Source organism: Mustelus asterias, chromosome 11, assembly GCF_964213995.1.
Source record: "Mustelus asterias chromosome 11, sMusAst1.hap1.1, whole genome shotgun sequence".
NCBI lineage: Eukaryota > Metazoa > Chordata > Chondrichthyes > Carcharhiniformes > Triakidae > Mustelus > Mustelus asterias.
Genome location: NC_135811.1, coordinates 92,804,839 through 92,822,484, shown reverse-complemented (window position 1 = coordinate 92,822,484; position 17,646 = coordinate 92,804,839). Strand labels below are relative to the sequence as shown.

The 17,646-nt window shown below is 44.5% G+C and overlaps 1 protein-coding gene across 1 annotated transcript in view; it reads right to left on the bottom strand.

Annotated features, from left to right (window-relative positions):
* Positions 1 to 17,646, bottom strand: part of LOC144500971 (MAGUK p55 subfamily member 3-like) — a 114,615-nt gene that overhangs the window by 35,354 nt on the left and 61,615 nt on the right. The window contains exons 7-10 of the mRNA XM_078224470.1: positions 12,708 to 12,845; positions 8,557 to 8,638; positions 2,227 to 2,312; positions 36 to 110 (exon numbers count right to left, since the gene is read on the bottom strand). Of these exons, the coding sequence (XP_078080596.1) occupies positions 36 to 110; positions 2,227 to 2,312; positions 8,557 to 8,638; positions 12,708 to 12,845 (381 nt within the window). The remainder of the gene's footprint in view (positions 1 to 35; positions 111 to 2,226; positions 2,313 to 8,556; positions 8,639 to 12,707; positions 12,846 to 17,646) is intronic.

The window sequence follows — 17,646 nt, the reverse complement described above, 5'->3', positions numbered from 1 at the left end:
CTTCAGCAAGTGTATGAATCACAAACTCTCCTTACCTTGCTTTCATTAAGTTGATCTTCTTCTTTCACTCCTGGGATTAGCTTTAAGGTTATTGAACCCTGGCACTGAGCCTGCGCAGGTACAATGCAAAAATGTCAAACCATTACTGTACCGGTGGAAACTTTTCTTTACTCATAGATGGAGCTCACAGCTTTGGTAAATGTCTCATCCATTTGGGGTTAAAGTTAGGTCTCATTCAAGATTTTACAAAGGACTCCAGCTTCTCTTTTTTGATGCTGTTAGAAATAAGACAATATAGAATCATAGAATCCTACAGTACAGAAGGAGACCATTCGGCCCATAAGGTCGACCACAATCCCAGGCCCTACTCCCGTGACTCCATGCATTTACCATGAATCCACCTGACACTTGCTGATGTGAGGGCACGAGAGAAGGTACAGAAAAGATGCATAAGAATGGTCCCGGGTCAGACGAACTTCAGTTACGTTAATGGATTGGAGAAACAGGACTGTTCTTCTTGGAGAAGGGAATTAAGATCAAAAGGAGATTTGATGGAGATGTTCAAAATCATGAGGTGGTCTAGACAGATTAGATAGGAAGAAATTCTTCCCGTTGGCAGAAAGGTTGAGAGGCAAAGGAGATTGATTTAAGATAATGGGCAAAAGAAGCAAAGACAACACGAGGAAAAGCTTTTTTTTATACAGCGCATGGTTAGGATCTGGAATGCACGGAGGATGTGGTGGAGGAAGATTCAATTGTGGATTTCAAGAAGGAATTGGATAATCATCTGAAGAGAAAAAAAATTCAAGATTATGGGAAAAGGCAGGAGAGTGGAACCAGATGAGATTGTCTTGCAGAGAACTGGCATAGACATGATGGACCGAACAGCCTCCTTCTATGCTGTAACCATCCTACGGTTCTATAATTTATAACATTCTACTCTTATGAATGTGACATTATTAACAGTTATTTCATCAACACCAAATTCTTATCTTTGTAAATTCAGGTGAAGAGATTAGCACATAAAAATATACTGAAGCCTCTGTCAATTTGATGGAAAAGGAATTTGCAATAAGGAATTTAAATATTCATAGCTACAGTAATTTTCAATGTTATTGGTAAGTAATCTATCACGTAAATTTGTATATTCAATTCTAGTCTTTCATTTAAGCTTTGAAATCTTTTCATGTCAGATTTACATGTTAAAGCTTCGTACAGCTGGTTTATCATTCTTCTGCCTGGCTGTTGTGCAATTGCTTTGCTCTGCAGTGCCAATCAGGGAAAAGCAGCACAACTGGTTTTCTCCACATGCACTCTCTCAATCGATTGATCGCAGTTCCTCATAATCTGATAAAAGGACTATATTTCTTGGGCTATTAGTTCAAAGAGAAAAGTTTAAGATTGTCAAGCTTCTTCATTGAGTATCGACCTAACAGTTAAGGAAGTCAATACATGCATGACTGTGAATAAAAGTTGGTCAAATTTGAGGTCTGAATCTCTAGCTAAGTAGCTATTAGAAAGGTTAAAACACCTCATAGTAATCATAGGGTCCATGTTGGCAATTGCTACACAAACATGGGACAGGGTTTTCTGGCCTCTGCATGGCATTTTTCCCGATGGCTCGCCCATTGGGCACCAGCGTGATCTTCCGCTCCCGCCGACGTCTGTGGCATTTTGCGTGGCTCATCCATCCCACTGCTGGGCAACCTGTCGCAGTGGGTGGTCGCTTTTTCTGGGTCTGGAAAATCCCATCAGCGGGAAAGGCTGGAAAATCCTGCCCCTCGACCTTTCTTGGTTCTGTATTTAATTAATAAAATAATTTAAGAATTGCCCTTCAACTGAGTGACTTGCAGAGGGCAGTGAAGAATCAACCACATTGCTGTGGGTCTGGCGTCACATGTAGGGCAGACCAGCAAAGACCACAGATTGACTTCCCTGAAGGACATTCGTGAACCAGATGGATTTTGACAACAATTGACCAATGGTCGACATGATCATCATTAGACTTTTAATTCCAGATTTTGTATTGAATTCAAATTTCACCATCTGCCTTGGTGGGATTTGAACCCAGGTCCCCAAAACATTACCTTGGGTCTCTGGGCTACTAGTCCAGTGATAATAGCATAATGCCACCGCCTTTCCTTAATGCTTACTCAAAAGAAAAAAAAATCACATCCAAAAACAAAACCTTAATTAAAGGCTTGTATACAAAGATAAATTATATACCAGAATCTGACTGATCTCCTCTGGTGTCTTGTGCTCAACTGGGATTTCATTGACCTCTCTTAGTTCATCGCCGACATGAACTAAACCTGCAGAAACACAGACAAAACAATTGCACGTCTTAATAAAGGAATGCCTAATTAAAAGGAGTGATAACTTGGTCACCATAAAATCATTGAATCCCTACAATGCAGAAGGAGGCCAGTTGGCCCATCAAGTCTGCACTGACTCTCTGACAGAGAAGCCCAGCCGGGCCCTATCTGGTATATAGTTTCATAGAATCCCTATAGTACAGAAGGAGGCCATTTGGCCCATCGAGTCTGTACCGACCACAATCCCACCCAGGCCCTATTCGCGCATCCCTGCACATTTACCCTGCGAATCCCCTTGACTCTAGGGTCAATTTAATATGGCCAATCAACCTAACCCGCACATCTTTAGACTGTGGGAGGAAACCGGAGCAGCCAGAGGAAACCCATGCAGACACGGGAAGAAAGTGCAAACTCCACACAGTCAGTGACCCGAGGCCGGAATTGAATTTGGGTCCCTGGTCCTGTGAGACAGCAGTGCTAACCATTGTGCCACCGTGCCACCCATTCCCGTAACCCCACGTATTTACCCCACTAATCTCCCTAACCTACACATCTTGGGACACTAAGGGACAATCTATACATATTGGGACACCAAGGGGCAATTTAGCATGGGAAATCCACCTAATCTGCACATCTTTGGACAGTGGGAGGAAACCGGAGCACTCGGAAGAAACCCACGCAGACACGGGGAAAATGTGCAAGCTCCGCACAGACAGTAATCCAAGGCTGGAATCGAATCTCGATCCTTTGCGCTATGAGGCAGCAGTGCTAATCGCTGTGCTGCCCATGAGTAGCTTAGTTCTGGAAGGAAAATATAACTGAGCAACACAAGCTAGAAAGGTTAAAGTTCAATCCTTGGCCTTTGCTGAGTTCTTATTTGGGGTAGAAGTTATGGGGCTCCAATGGCCTTGGACAAGTGAGGAGGAAACTAGTTATGTTTCCAGTCATGCTTACGATCAGATGATTGCTGGGGTGGCTGTCAGTGTGTAAGTATCAAGTGAGGATAGTGCTAGGCCCAACTCTACAGTCAGACAGTTTAACAGCACTGGTTCTCTGGCCTCACAGAGACAAATGGCCACCTTAATATTGGGCCCGATTTTACCATCATGTTGCGTCCGTTTTCGGGTGCCAAAACCTGGTAAAGTCGGGCGTGAGGTGAGTAACACGATTTGCGCCCACCTCCGCGCCCGTTCCCCCTTTACCAAGACCCAAAAATGGCTAAGATCGGGACCGCGCCCGAAACGGGTGCGATGGCCATTTGCATTCATTTAAATTGACTTAATGGGCTGCATGCCCAATCTTACCGGCACTTCCCCCTTTACCACCACGTTTGCCCATCCAGAGCCGACGCTAAACAGACATGTCCCACAAAAGTCCGATTCGGGTGCTCCAGTTAGTGAGAAGATAAGGGCTGAGTGTCCGACAGCTCTCTGCTTGAGATCGGTGGTGGGGCGGTGGGAGGGGGGTGGTGGGTTCAATGGCTCTCTGCTTGAGATTGGTGGGGTGGGGGGGGGGGTAAGGGGGGGGTAAGGGGGTGTCCGCTGCCACTCTGTCTGTGATCAGTGAGGGGAAAGGGGAGGACGGTCCCGCGATCGGTCTGGGTGGCGGTGGGGTGGGGGGTAAGGGGGTCAGTAATGTTGTGGGGGTGGGCAATGTCTGTGGGATCCAGTGGGAGGCATTATCCGACCTGGAAGTGATGTAGCAGGGGAGCCGCATTCTATCTTGTTTCTTCCTGCGCATGCGCAATTGGAGGCGCCGATCGGAGCTGCGGGGTTTTGGGCACGATAAGCCCCGTCCACCGGCTTCTGTAGCGCGATTCAGAATTGCTGATATTGTTTTCAGGCAGAGTGCGTATGGGGGCGCCTGAGAATGGGTCTAAAAGTCGGATCCGAAACACTCCTAGATTCATGTCCACTCAGCACTTCGAATCAAAATGGTAAAATAGGGCCATTGATTTGGAGATTACCCCTGCAAGTGTAAGCACCTCAGGAAGGCACATGAACCTTGGAGGAACATAAACCTTTGAAATTTTGCAGTTTTGGATCTAAAAATACTCTTTCAAATATTACAGTGTCACCTAATAACATTCAAATCAAGGGAAATCTTCATCCAAAGTATTCACATCCTAGAAACATTGGACCTTAGGTATGTGTGTGTATTTCTGGGGGTTTCTATAACATGAGGCACGGTTAGGGAAAAGGAGGGAGCTTTTTGAATTTAAAGGGCTGCAAAAATTAACTAGTTTTCCAAAGCCCAGGTCTTATAACCAAACATGGATAAATGCTGCACTGCAAAAGGAAATTAAACCCTGGACTTTTGTCCATAGGTCAGGTGCATTGAATCAGGAGAAGTCCCGCCCCTATGGCTACTCATACCCTCCATGCCAACCCATCGCCTGTGCCAAGCCCCATAGTCCTTTATATCCCCTATGCCAACTCATGCCAATTCATCCACGATTTGCCCTTACAGCTACCCCATGCCAACTCACCCAATATCCAACATGGACAGAACTCGGGATCCATGCAGAGATGGGACAAAGTTCCAAGTGTTTATTGTAGACTTCATTGTATTGAAAAAAGTGCTCTCATTCATTAACAGCCATTTGCTACATTTACATTCCATCAACTACAAAAAGACTTATAACAACAAACATTTCATTCAGGCATTGGAATTCATAGTCACATATCAAAGAGTATGTAACCACTTGTCGCTGTCAATCAAATGATGAGTAGGCACCCTAATGTGCTAAATGATGGTTGTGAAATCTGCCATGCAGCACTAATTCAGTAATAGAAGCCCTCAGGCTTATGTTAACAGTGAAATAGCAAGCAATGATATGTTTTTTTAACATTCCAGATTTTTTTTCCAAAGATTTAAAGAGCAGCACTTTTAAATGCCTTGACATTGTAACAGTTCCCTTTGACAGCTGTGTTTGACAGTTCCTCTTGACACTTTTGACTGATCCTCTTTACAGGTGCTTGGAAAGTTTTGAAATTTGATTTTGACAGGGCCAATGAGCTTGACAATAATGAGTTTGTGCACTTTTTATGCACATTCATACCTAATTTTGACAAAGCCAAAGGGTACTTGCCCTCCACCAAAAGGCACATTACCTCCCTCAAAAGGACCTCTGGAGGTGTCCCAGAACCATAGGCAAAGGGGTGCATCACCTGCATAATGTTCAGACCTGTCCTTAGCAGATCTAATCTGCACCCTTTGAGTTTCACACCACTGGGCTACCAAAATTTGATCTGAATGAAGGCAACTGTTGATTTGACTGCCCAGTTGCTTCCATAAACTGTGCATGTATGAAACGCAAACCATCTCCAATCCCATGCTGGCAAGAATGCCAATTGGTGTGCCAATGGAGCCCTTTAAATTCAAAAAGCTCCCTCCTTTTCCCTAACCCTGCCTCATGTTATAGAAACCCCCAGAAACACACACATGTACCTAAGGTCCAATGTTTCTCGGATGTGAATACTTTGGATGAAGATTTCCCTTGATTTGCATGTTATTAGAATACAAGTGGCCTCAAGAGAGTGGACATATTTTATGTCTCTTGTCATTTCTGTCAGAAAGCTTACAAGTTTTAAGTTAAAGTTTATTTACTTGTCACAAGTAGGATTATATCAACACTGCAATGAAGTTACTGTGAAAATCCCCTAGCCGCCACACTCTGGTGCCTGTTCGGGAGGGAGAATTTAGCATTGGCCAATGCACCTAACCAGCACGTCTTTCGGACTGAGGGAGGAAATCGGAGCACCCGGAGGAAAACCACACAGACACGGGGAGAGCGTGCAGACTCCACACAGAGAGTGAACCAAGCCGGGAATTGAACCTGGCTCCCTCGAGCTATGAGGCAGCAGTGCGAATCACTGTGTCACCATGCTGCCCCTAGGTGCTGCTACAAGTAGCAGAAATGAGTAGGGAGCTGGTGAAATAGCTCTCAAATAATCTTTTTCTTCCATTCTTTGTAGTTATACCAAGGGTGTAGTATAATTACAGTGGAGAAAGCCATGCAGTTGCTTGAGGGCTGAAGAGTTCATGCTGGGAGGCGATGGGGGATAAAAGAATCAAGATCTTCCATTAAAATATCACAGAGCAGCGCTGCCAATGTCACACAAAGCACTCAACTGGAATGTTTAAAATTGAATAAATATTTGAAGGGAAAAAATTTGCAAAGCTATGGGGAAAGGATAGGGAGAAGGACTGTGATACAATTAAAGAAATGAGACAGGGAGGAGGATCTGGCATGCTTAAAAGTAGATAAATCTCCAGGACCGGATGAAATATATCCCAGGCTGTTGAGTGAGGCAAGGGAGAAAATAGAGGGGCGATGGCAATAATGTTCAATTCTTCTCTGGTGACAGGAGAGATGCTGGAGGACTGGAGGACAGCCAGCGTGGTACCATTATTCAAGAAGGGAGGAAGGGATAAACCATGAAACTGCAAGCCAGTCAGTCTAACTTCAGTGGTGGAAAAACTATTGGAAGCAATTCTGAGAAACAGAATTAATCTGCATTTGGAGAGGCAGGGATTAATCAAGAACAGTCAGTGTGGTATTTGTTAAGCGAGGTCAGGTCTGACCAACTTGATTGAATTTTTTGAAGAGGTGACCAGGCGTGTAGATGAGGGCAATGCATTTGACGTAGTCTTCTTGGACTTCGGCAAGGCTCTCGACAAGGACCCACATGGGAGACTGAAAAAGAAGGCAAGAGCCCATGGGATCCAAGGAAATTGGCAGATTGGATCCAGAATTGGCTGAGTGTCAGGATGATATGAAAATTGGTTGGGTGGTAAATAGTGAGGAGGATAACCTTAGATTACAGGAGGATATAGATGGGCTGGTCAGATAGGCTGATCAGTGGCAAATGGAATTCAATCCGGATACGTATCTGGTGATGCACTTGGGCAGCACAAACAAGACAAGGGAATGACAGGATCCTGGGAATCACCAAAGATCAGAGGGACCCTGGTGTGCATGTACACCAAAGTTTAAACTTTATTTATTAGTGTCACAAGTAGGCTTACATTTACACTGCAATGAAGTCACTGTGAAAATCCCCTAGTCACCACACTCCGGCACCTGTTCGGGTACACTGAGAGAGAATTTAGCATGGCCAACTTCCCCTAACCAGCACGTCTTTTGGACTGTGGGAGGAAACCGGAGCACCCGGAGGAAACCCATGCAGACACAGGGAGAACGTGCAGACTCCACATAAACAGTAACCCAAGCTGGGAATCGAACCCGGGGTGCCTGGCGCTGTGAGGCAGCAGTGCTAACCACTGTGCCACCGTGCCACCAGTTCCTTAAGGTAGCAGGCCATCTGGATAAAGTGGTTAAGAAGGCATATGGTATACTTGCTCTTATTTGCCAAGGCGTTGGGTTTAAGGGCAGGGAGGTTATGTTGGAATTATATCAAATGTTGGTTAGGCTGCAGCCAGAGTGCAGTTCTGGAATCTACACTATAGAAGGGATGCAATAGCACTGGAAAGGGTGCAGAGGAGATTTGCCAGGATGTTGCCTGGCTGGAGAGGTTAAGTTACGAAGAGAAATTGCATAGACTGGGGTTGTTTTCCTTGGAGCGGAGGAGACTGAAGAGGGCATGATCAAGATGTATAAAATTATGAGGGACACAGATAGAGTGGATAGGAAGAAACTTCTTCCCTTTGTGGAGGGATCAATGACGGGAGCATAGATTTAAAGTAAGAGGCAGGAGGTTTAGAAGGGATGTGAGGAAAAACAGAGGGTGGTTGGAGTTTGGAACTCACTGCTTGAAAGAGTGGTGGAGGCAGAGATCCTCATAATATGTAAGAAGCATTTAGATGGGCACTTGTGATGCCAAGGCAGACAAGGTGACAGGCCGAGTGCTGGAAAATGTTCATCCAGAATACTTAGTTGGCCTGACTTTGACTGGCACAGACGCAATGGGCCAAAGGGCCTTTTACTGTGCTGTAGACTTCTATGATTCTATGGGCGGGATTTTACAGCATCGCTCGGGCGAGATTGTAAAATCCCGCCCAAGGCCAATAGAGATTTCCAATTCCGGGGCAGACGAGGTGGTAGGGTTCAGGCCTATGACTGTAAAATCAAGTGAAACTAATGGGATAGCTCTTTCAAAGGCCTGGCAGAGGCAAGATGGGCCGAATAGCCACCTTCAGTACTATTTCTGTGATTCCGTAACAAGCATGCTTTCTCAGGGAGAAAAGTAGTCACCATATCAGCATAAAGGGCACTTACCACTCCGATCTGCGGCCCCACCCCGCATGATCCTTGCAACAACAACTGTGCCTGTTTGTTCATCCAGCCTGATTGTAGCTCCCTATTGTGAAAGAAAGAAGACTTGCATTTATATAGCACCAGTGGATTTCTCAAAGTGCTTTACAGCTAATGAAGTACTTTTGAAGCGTAGTTCTTGTTGCAAGCTAGTTTGTCCACAAACAGCAGTACGATAATGATCTGATTTTTGTGATGTTGACTCAGGTATAAATATTGACAAGAATCCTAGGTACAACTGTCCCTAGGATTCCCTCAAAGAATCCTTACAGTGCAGAAGGAGGCCATTTGGCCCATTGAGCCTGCGCTGACAACAATCCCATCCAGGCCCTATCCCCATAACCCCACATATTTACCCTGCTAATCCCTCTTGCACTAAATGACAATTTAGCATGGCCAATCCACCTAACCAGCACAGCTTGGGAGTGTGGGAGTGTTCGAGAAAGTGAGAGGGCATGGGATCCAAGGGGCTGTTGCCTTGTGGATCCAGAACTGGCTTGCCTGCAGAAGGCAGAGAGTGGTTGTAGAGGGGTCTTTTTCTGAATGGAGGTCGGTCACCAGTGGAGTGCTCCAGGGATCTGTTCTGGGACCCTTGATGTTTGTCATTTTCATAAATGACCTGGATGAGGAAGTGGAGGGATGGGTTGGTAAGTTTACCGACGACACGAAGGTTGGTGGTGTTGTGGATAGTTTGGAGGGATGTCAGAAGCTGCAGCGTGACATAGATAGGATGCAAGAGTGGGCGGAGAAGTGGCAGATGGACTTCAACCCGGATAAATGTGTAGTGGTCCATTGAAGTGGGATGAAGGAGTATAATATCAAGGGTAAGACTCTTAGCAGTGTAGAGGATCAGAAGGACCTTGGGGTCCAGGTCCATAGGACTCTTAAATCGGCCTCGCAGGTAGAGGAGGTGGTTAAGAAGGCGTATGGTGTGCTGGCCTTCATCAATCGAGGGATTGAGTTTAGGAGTCGGGAGATAATGATGCAGCTTTATAAGACCCTCGTCAGACCCACTTAGAGTACTGTGCTCAGTTCTGGTCGCCTCATTACAGGAGGGATGTGGAAATTATTGAAAGGGCGCAGAGAAGATTTACAAGGATGTTGCCTGGATTGGTTGGAATGCCTTATGAGGATAGGTTGAGGGATCTCGGTCTTTTCTCCTTGGAGAGATGAAGGATGAGAGGTGACCTGATAGAGGTGTACAAAATGTTGAGAGGTATAGATCGGGTGGATTCTCGGAGGCTTTTTCCCAGGGCTGAAATGGCTGCTACGAGAGGACACCAGGTTTAAGGTGCTGAGGAGTAGGTACAGAGGAGATGTCAGGGGTAAGTTTTTCACTCAGAGGGTGGTGGGTGAGTGGAATCGGCTGCCGTCAGTGGTGGTGGAGGCAAACTCAATAGGATCTTTTAAGAGACTTCTGGATGAGTACATGGAACTTAATAGGATTGAGGGTTATAGGTAAGCCTATATATAAGCCTAGGTAGGTAGGGACATGACCGGGCTGAAGGGTCTGTTTGTGCTGTATTTTTTCTATGTTCTATGTTTCTATGTTCTAAAACTGGAGCAGCCGGAGGAAACCCATGCAGACACAGGGAGAATGTGCAAACTGCACACAGTCAGTCACCCAAGGCCAGGAAAGAACCCGGGTCCCTAGCGTTGTGAGGCGCCAGTGCTACTCATTGTGCCACTATGCACTCTGATCTTTTAAATTGTGCCATGGAACTTTTTATGTTCATTCAGCCAGGCAAGATGTAGCTTCCATTTAACTTCTCATCTGAAAGCTGACAGCTCTGACATTGCAGCATTCTTTCTGGTTGTATCGCAGCTTGGTATGGCTCCTGCTCTGTCCAAGACCTCAAGAAACTACAAAAGTCATGAATGAAGCCCAGTCCATCACTCAAACCAGCCTCCCATCCATTGACACTCTCTAGACTTCCCACTGCTGTGGGAAAGCAGCCAGCATAATCAAGGACCTCACACACCCGGACATACTCTCTTCCACTTCCATTGGGAAAAAGAGACAAAAGTCTGACAACACGTACCAACCGACACAAGAACAGCTTCTTCCCTGTTGCCATCAGACTTTTGAATGGAGCTATCTTATATTAAGTTGATCTTTCTCTACACCCTAGCTATGACTGTAACACTACATTCTGCACTCTCTCCTTTCCTTCTCTATGTGCGGTATGCTTTGTCTGTATAACCCCTGCAAGAAACAATACTTTTCACTGTACACTAATACATGTGACAATAATAAATCAAATCAAATCAAAACTCTTTCAGTAGAGCACTGAAGTATCAGCCTCGGTCTCTGCTGTGGGCCATGAACCCGGAACCTTGTCATTCAGAGGCAAGAGTATGAATAGCTGCAGTTGTGAGGATTGATGTTTGTCTTGGCATTTCAATTTTCTTATGAATCTGTCACCCATATTTCTTTCCATCAATTAATCAAACTGTGCTTTAATCACAACCCGACAAGTATAAAAGGCTTTTGGTGCTTCTGGGTAAACTCATTTGGTTATTAAGCTAAAGAATGACAGGACTGTATATTAAAATGTCTTCCATTTTATATTTCATTGTAATTCCACCAATGTCAAATCGCACTTTAAGGTCAGATTCTGACGCAATTTCAAAATCCCTCCAAACAGCAATAACTATATTTATCAAGATGACCTTTTATGCTTCGCAAGTACATTGTCATCAAGAAATGATCAGTTGGATCTGAATTTGATTCTATCCTGAGATATTACCCTGCTATCAGCAGAAGCATTTCATCTGCCCCCAGTCTAATTAAATGCATTTAATGGTTGTATAAAATCTACAATGAAAGCAGTTTGAAATAAGAAATTGTATTGTATATTGGATGTTGAAGGCGTTAATTTCATGTTTATTCCACTCTGCTAGGAATGAGTTATGCAGTTGACTTCCCTCGAGGAATAAAAATTGTTCTGAACACTTTGTGCTTTATCTTATATAGGAGAGAAGCTTTCACTTCCGGTAGTATTATGGCCCATCCAATTCCCCTGCCTTCTGTTAGGGTGCCATGGTGGCACAGTGGTTAGCACTGCTGCCTCACAAACTCACATTGTGAAACAGTTAAATGCATGACTGTATTCAAATGAGCATGCCCAAATGTGATATGTTCTATTAAGGAAGCCAAAATTAAGATTCCAAGCACAAATGTAAATAGAAATGAAGAATACCAATGGCTCTTTATTCTTCTCCAGCTCCAGGGACCCGGGTTCAATTCCAGCCTTGGGTCACTGTCTATGTGGAGTTTGCACATTCTCCCCATGTCTGCATGGGTTTCCTCCGGGTGCTCCGGTTTCCTCCCACAGTCCAAAGATGTGCAGATTAGGTGGATTGGCCATGCTAAATTGTCTCTTAGTGTCTCAAGGTGTGTAGGTTGGGGGGGAGGGGGGGTTATGGGGATAGGGATTGGGTAAGATGAGTTGGTGCAGACCTGATGGGCTGAATGGCCTGCTTCTGCACTGTTGGGATTCGATGATTCTCTTCTATGTTACTTTCTGAGCCAGCTTGCTGAATTAAAGCCGAGGGTGTTAAAGGTGAAGACTGTTTACACCGGAGACCTTCGACATATGACTTAAATTAAAACTGCTCCAGTTCATTTCAGTTAGGATTTTTCTTAAAGCCTTTCACAAACTGAAAAAAAGGCCAATTTCTTTGTACACCACCCAATCCCCACCGCACTCGCTGCTTTCATCTTACTTTGGCACCTCCAGATGCATTAAACATTTATATGGTTATAACTTTTTACAGTTGAATTATTAACCACACTTAATTATTCAGTATGATCTTTTTTTTCCTGATTCACTGAAGAACAAAAGGAGAACAATTGTGGCCAGGAGACAAAGGAGCAAGATGTCGTTAATAAGATGCAAGTCAGGCCTATGGCTGGTGTGGGGCTTGTGTCAGCCCTCCCGAAAATTACTTATTAAGGCCCCAGGTTCAAAATTACAGAAAACTTTGAATCACATCGTGAAACAATTAAATGCATGACTGTATTCAAATGAGCATGCTCAAATGTGATATGTTCTGTTAACGAAGCCAAAATTAAGATTCCAAGCACAAATGTAAATAGAAAGAAGGAATACCAATGGCTCTTTATTCTTCACCAGACGGACGATCTTCATAGACTCCTCCTCCTCCTCAACTTCCAGGTCATCGGGCATTGGTGGCAGCACAGGATCAAAGGCCTTGCGTGCGACTGTGTCATGGGCTGACAGCACAGCCTGTGATTGTCAAAGCAAAATTGAATTTCTTAATAGATGATATAGCATTCCTACATCTTTATGTTCATGCATTTCGGCACAGTGGGTTAGCACTGCTGCCTCACAGCGCCAGGGACCCGGGTTCGATTCCCGGCTTGGGTCACCGTCTGTGCGGTGTCTGCACATTCTCCCCTTGTCTGCGTGGGTTTCCTCCCACAGTCCGAATGACATGCTGGTTGGGTGCATTGGCCATGCTAAATTGACCCTCAGTGGACCCGAACAGGTGCCGGAGTGTGACGACTAGCGGATTTTCACAATAACTGCATTGTAGTGTTAATGTAAGCCTACTTGTGACACTAATAAATAAACTTTATAAATTTTAAATATTGCTTCTCCCTCATAGAATCCTAGAGTCCCTACAGTGCGCAAGAGGCTATTCGGCCCATCGAGTCTGCACTGACTCTCCGACAGAGCATCTTACCCAGGCCCTCTTCTCCCGTCCTATCCCTGTAAACCCACACATTTACCATCTAGTCCATCTAACCTAGACCTCTCGGGAAACTAAGGGGCAATTTAGCATGGCCAATCCACTCTGTGTGTGTGCTATGGGAGGGTCACTACCTAAATGAGCATTTTAAAATCTTTAAAATCTTATATATAATATTCATAGAGGGAGAGTAATTTGTAGTTTAAAGTCATTAATTATTGATTCTAAGTTAATAAAGTGATAGTGCATTACAGCCATTACAACCATTAAAACTTTCCTCCGGGTGCTCCAGTTTCCCCTCACAACCCAAAGTTGTGCGGGTTAGGTTGATTGGCCATGCTAAATTGCCCCTTGGTGTCAGGGGGATTAGCAGAGTAAATATGTGGGGTTAAGGGGATAGGGCCTGGGTTGGATTGTTGTTGGTGCAGGCTCGATGGGCCGAATGGCTTCTCTCTGTACTGTAGGGATTCCATGATACTATGATTCAGTGACAGTGATATCACCGAGCTTTCTGGCACTCATCGTGATAATTGCTGTAAAAAAATCCATTGGTTAATTAGAATATTCCACCTATTATGAAAATAATAGATAGACTCTGAGGTTGTGACCTCATCTCTGAATTTGTTTGATGGTTATTCATTGTCTGATATTGGCGCATGGGGTTAGAATTGATGACACAAGCATGGAGATGGTGGGGACATTGTGGTATGCGTGTATCTCAAATGGCTGACCCTGCCTCATTAAGCATTCAGAACAAGAAATCCGCGATTACTAGCTGACTATTTAAGGGGCAAGGTGTCTGACATTGCTGCAGCTATTTAAAGAAGAATCTGATGGAAGGGAGTGAAGAAAAAGTTTGCCAACACTCGTTCAACATCACATTGTTAATGAGGTTAACAGTGAAAATGAGATTAAACAAAAATAACAGACAAGTAAAATGATTAGCAGGCGTTTAGAGGAATCCTGACATGTGAGTTGCCCAGTAACAGGATTAGCAGGCATCGAGAGATGTTGAGGTGCAACCTCTGATCAGGGCTAGGGATCCCTGATCCATTTATTATTAAGAGCCATGGCAGATTGCAGATATTCTCCTCTAAATGAGGCAGTTTTATACCTTCGCTGAACGAGTGCAAGACTTTTCCCAAACTTGGTTATCCAAGCTGTATTGACTGGTAACTATCAGCTAGATTTGACTGGTAGAGTTACTAAAGTGGATGTTGTTTGGGAAATAAATAAATGGATATATTTTAGAAACAAGAGGTAATTTCAGATAAAATGGTGTGTCTATTTATTAATATACTTAAGTATCATAATGCATATTAATCTTTCCAGTCATGTGTTTTTCTCTTCTTCCAAATTATTAAATATTCTTTATTAATTGTTCACACAATAACTGGATTGGTTCCACATTGGACTGCACATGGCCCCTCACATTATTCCTAATAAATATACACTGTTGGCCCGATTTTACCACTGCGTTGCGCCCGTTTTCGGGCGCGAAAACATGGTAAAGTCGGGCGTGAGGCCATTAACGAGATCCGCGGCCGTGTCCGCGCAGATGCCCACTTTACCGAGGCCCACAAATGGCCGCGGTCTGATTCGCACCCGAAACGGGCGCAACGGTGATTTAAATGCATTTGGATGCATTTAAATTGAATTAATGAACTGCCCGCCCAACTTTATCAGCATTTCCCCCTTTACCATCGCGTTCGCACGTCCAGATTCAGCGCGAAACGGACATGCTCAGCAAAGGTCTATTTCGGGCACTCCAGCTTCTGAAGAAGTAAGTTCAGAACTTCCAACGGCTCTCTGACTCAGATCGGTGGTGGAGAGGGGAGGGGGAGGCGGGTCAGATCATTCTCTGGTGAGGGGGGGTGGGCAGGAGAAGGGAGGCCTGATCATTTTCTGATGGGAGGGGGGAGGCGGGGGGGGGGTGAGGCGGGTCAGATGTATCTCTGGTGGATCGGGGTGAGGGAGGAGGGAGGCCAGATCATTGTCTGGTGGGGGGGGGGGGGGGGGGGGGCGCGGGGGGAGGCCCAAACTTTCTCTGGGGAGGTAGTGGGGGCGGCCAGACCATTCTCTGGGGTGGGGAGGGGAGGGAGGCCCCATCATTCTCTGGGGGGGGCGGGGGAGGCCTGACCATTCTCTGGGTCGGGGGGGGGGGGGGGGGGGGGGAGTTAATTCTATCACATCACATTTCTAATTCTGATAATTCCTGTTATAAATGCTACTTAGATTATACTTCTCTTGCCATGAATGTTGTTTTTTTCCCCCGGGAGCGATGCGGATAGCAGAGCGGTTTTCAAATTCTTTTTCTAAACTGCGCATGCGTAGTTCAAAACTCCGATCGTTTCAGGCGCGCTAAGCCCCGCCCACAGCGCAATTCAGACCAGCGATTTTTTTTTTCAGGCTAAGTGAGTCTGAGGGCGCCTGTAAGCAGATTTCCAAGTTGGATCTGAATTGCGCCCAGATTCAGCACTTAGAATGAAAATGGTAAAATCGGGCCCCTTGTGTTTCAAGTCATCCTTTGTGCTTTTGAGATACTGGCTGGAATTTTACTGCCCCGCCCGCCATGGGAATCGAAACGGGTGAGGGACGGACAATGAGAAGGTTCGTTGACCTCCGGTGGGATTTCACGGTTTTGGGACAACCGAGGCAATAAAATCTCATCCACTCTCAGGTAACATCAACGGGATTCTTTACAAAAATCGAGGCTCTTGGCCGGGATTATAAAAAGCATAATTCCTTTGGTTGTAGGGAATTTGTGACTTTTAAAACATAACAAGAGTAAAGAACACAAAGAACCAAACGAGAATGTGTTCCTTACAATATGGAGACCACAAAAGTGGCTCTTGTTCGAGCCCAGGTGTATTTGCAAGTAGAGAATGTAACCTTGGCAAATTTGAAAAGTGCAGCTCAGGCTAAATTGATAGAATTGGCAGATAAATTGGAATTAGGTTTATCTACAGGTGCTAAGGTAGTTGAAAGCACAGCAACACATTTAAATCTACAAGCAGTGCCAGGCAGACCCAGTGTTTTGAGAAGTGGAGAAATTGGCTTAGTAAAAAATCAATTGCAAAGAGAAATGGAAATGAAGAAATTAGAAATGCGAGAAAGAGAGAGCTTTCTAAAGGGAATTGGAAATGCAGAAGTTAGCAATGGTAGAAAGAGATAAGGATAAAGAGAGAGAACATCAAATTAAAATACAATTAATTGCAGCAGGCACAACAGAGCTGGATAAGGAAGAAAGTAGGTGTAGGCATGAACCTAGTGGGGAAATGTTTAGATTTGTACTGGCACTTGCCAAATTTGATGAAAGAGATGCCAAGGCATTTTTTGTTGCCTTTGAGAAAATAGCTAAACAGATGTAATGGCCACAAGGTATTTGGACCCTGCTCTTACAAACTAAACTTGCAGGTAGGGCTATTGATGTTTGCTGTCTTTGTCAGATGAAAAGTCTGCAGAATATGAGACAGCGAAGAGAGCTATAGCGAATACTTATGAGCTAGTACTGGAGGCTTATAGACAAAAGTTTTGAAATACAAGAAAACAGTCTGTTCAGACTTATACTGAATTTGAAAGGGTTAAACAAAGTTTTTTTGGATAGGTGGGTGAGGGCATTATAAACAGAAGAAACCTATGAGGCTTTTAGAGAAGTTATTTTGTTGTAAGAATTTAAAGACTTGTTACCTATAATGATACGGACTCGTGGAGGAACTAAGAGTTGAAACAAGACATGCAGTAGAACATGCTGACGATTATGAGTTAGTTCATAGGTCAAAACTTTCTTTTGACACTCTTTTAAGTCTGAGGAAGATAGAAAATGGGAAGGGGCAAGAAAGGATGGTCGGGCAATAGAGGGAGTGGTTCAAAATTCCAAGGAGACTTTACCTCAAAATAAAAATGATAGTACAGATAGAATAAGAGATGTGAGGAAAGTTAGATGCTTTCATTGTAATAATCTGGGCCGCACCAGGTCAGTATGCTGGGGATTAAATGGAAAATTGTGTTTCCTCCCACAGTCAGAAAAACATGCTGGTTAGGTGCATTGGCCATGCTAAATTTTCCCTCAGTGTACCCGAACAGGCGCCGGAATGTGGCGACTAGGGGATTTTCACAGTAACTTCATTACAGTGTTAATTTAAGCTTACTTGTAACACTAATAAACAAAATAAATAAGGGTAGAGGTATATATATTAATAAGGGAATAAGAAATCAGAGACAGGAGAAGCTAAGAGGATTTATACACAGAGGAAAAGAGAAAACAATAGGAATGGAAATGTGGATACAAACGGTACAGGGGGAGAGTTACCAGCAACTGTGTTTAAGGATTTT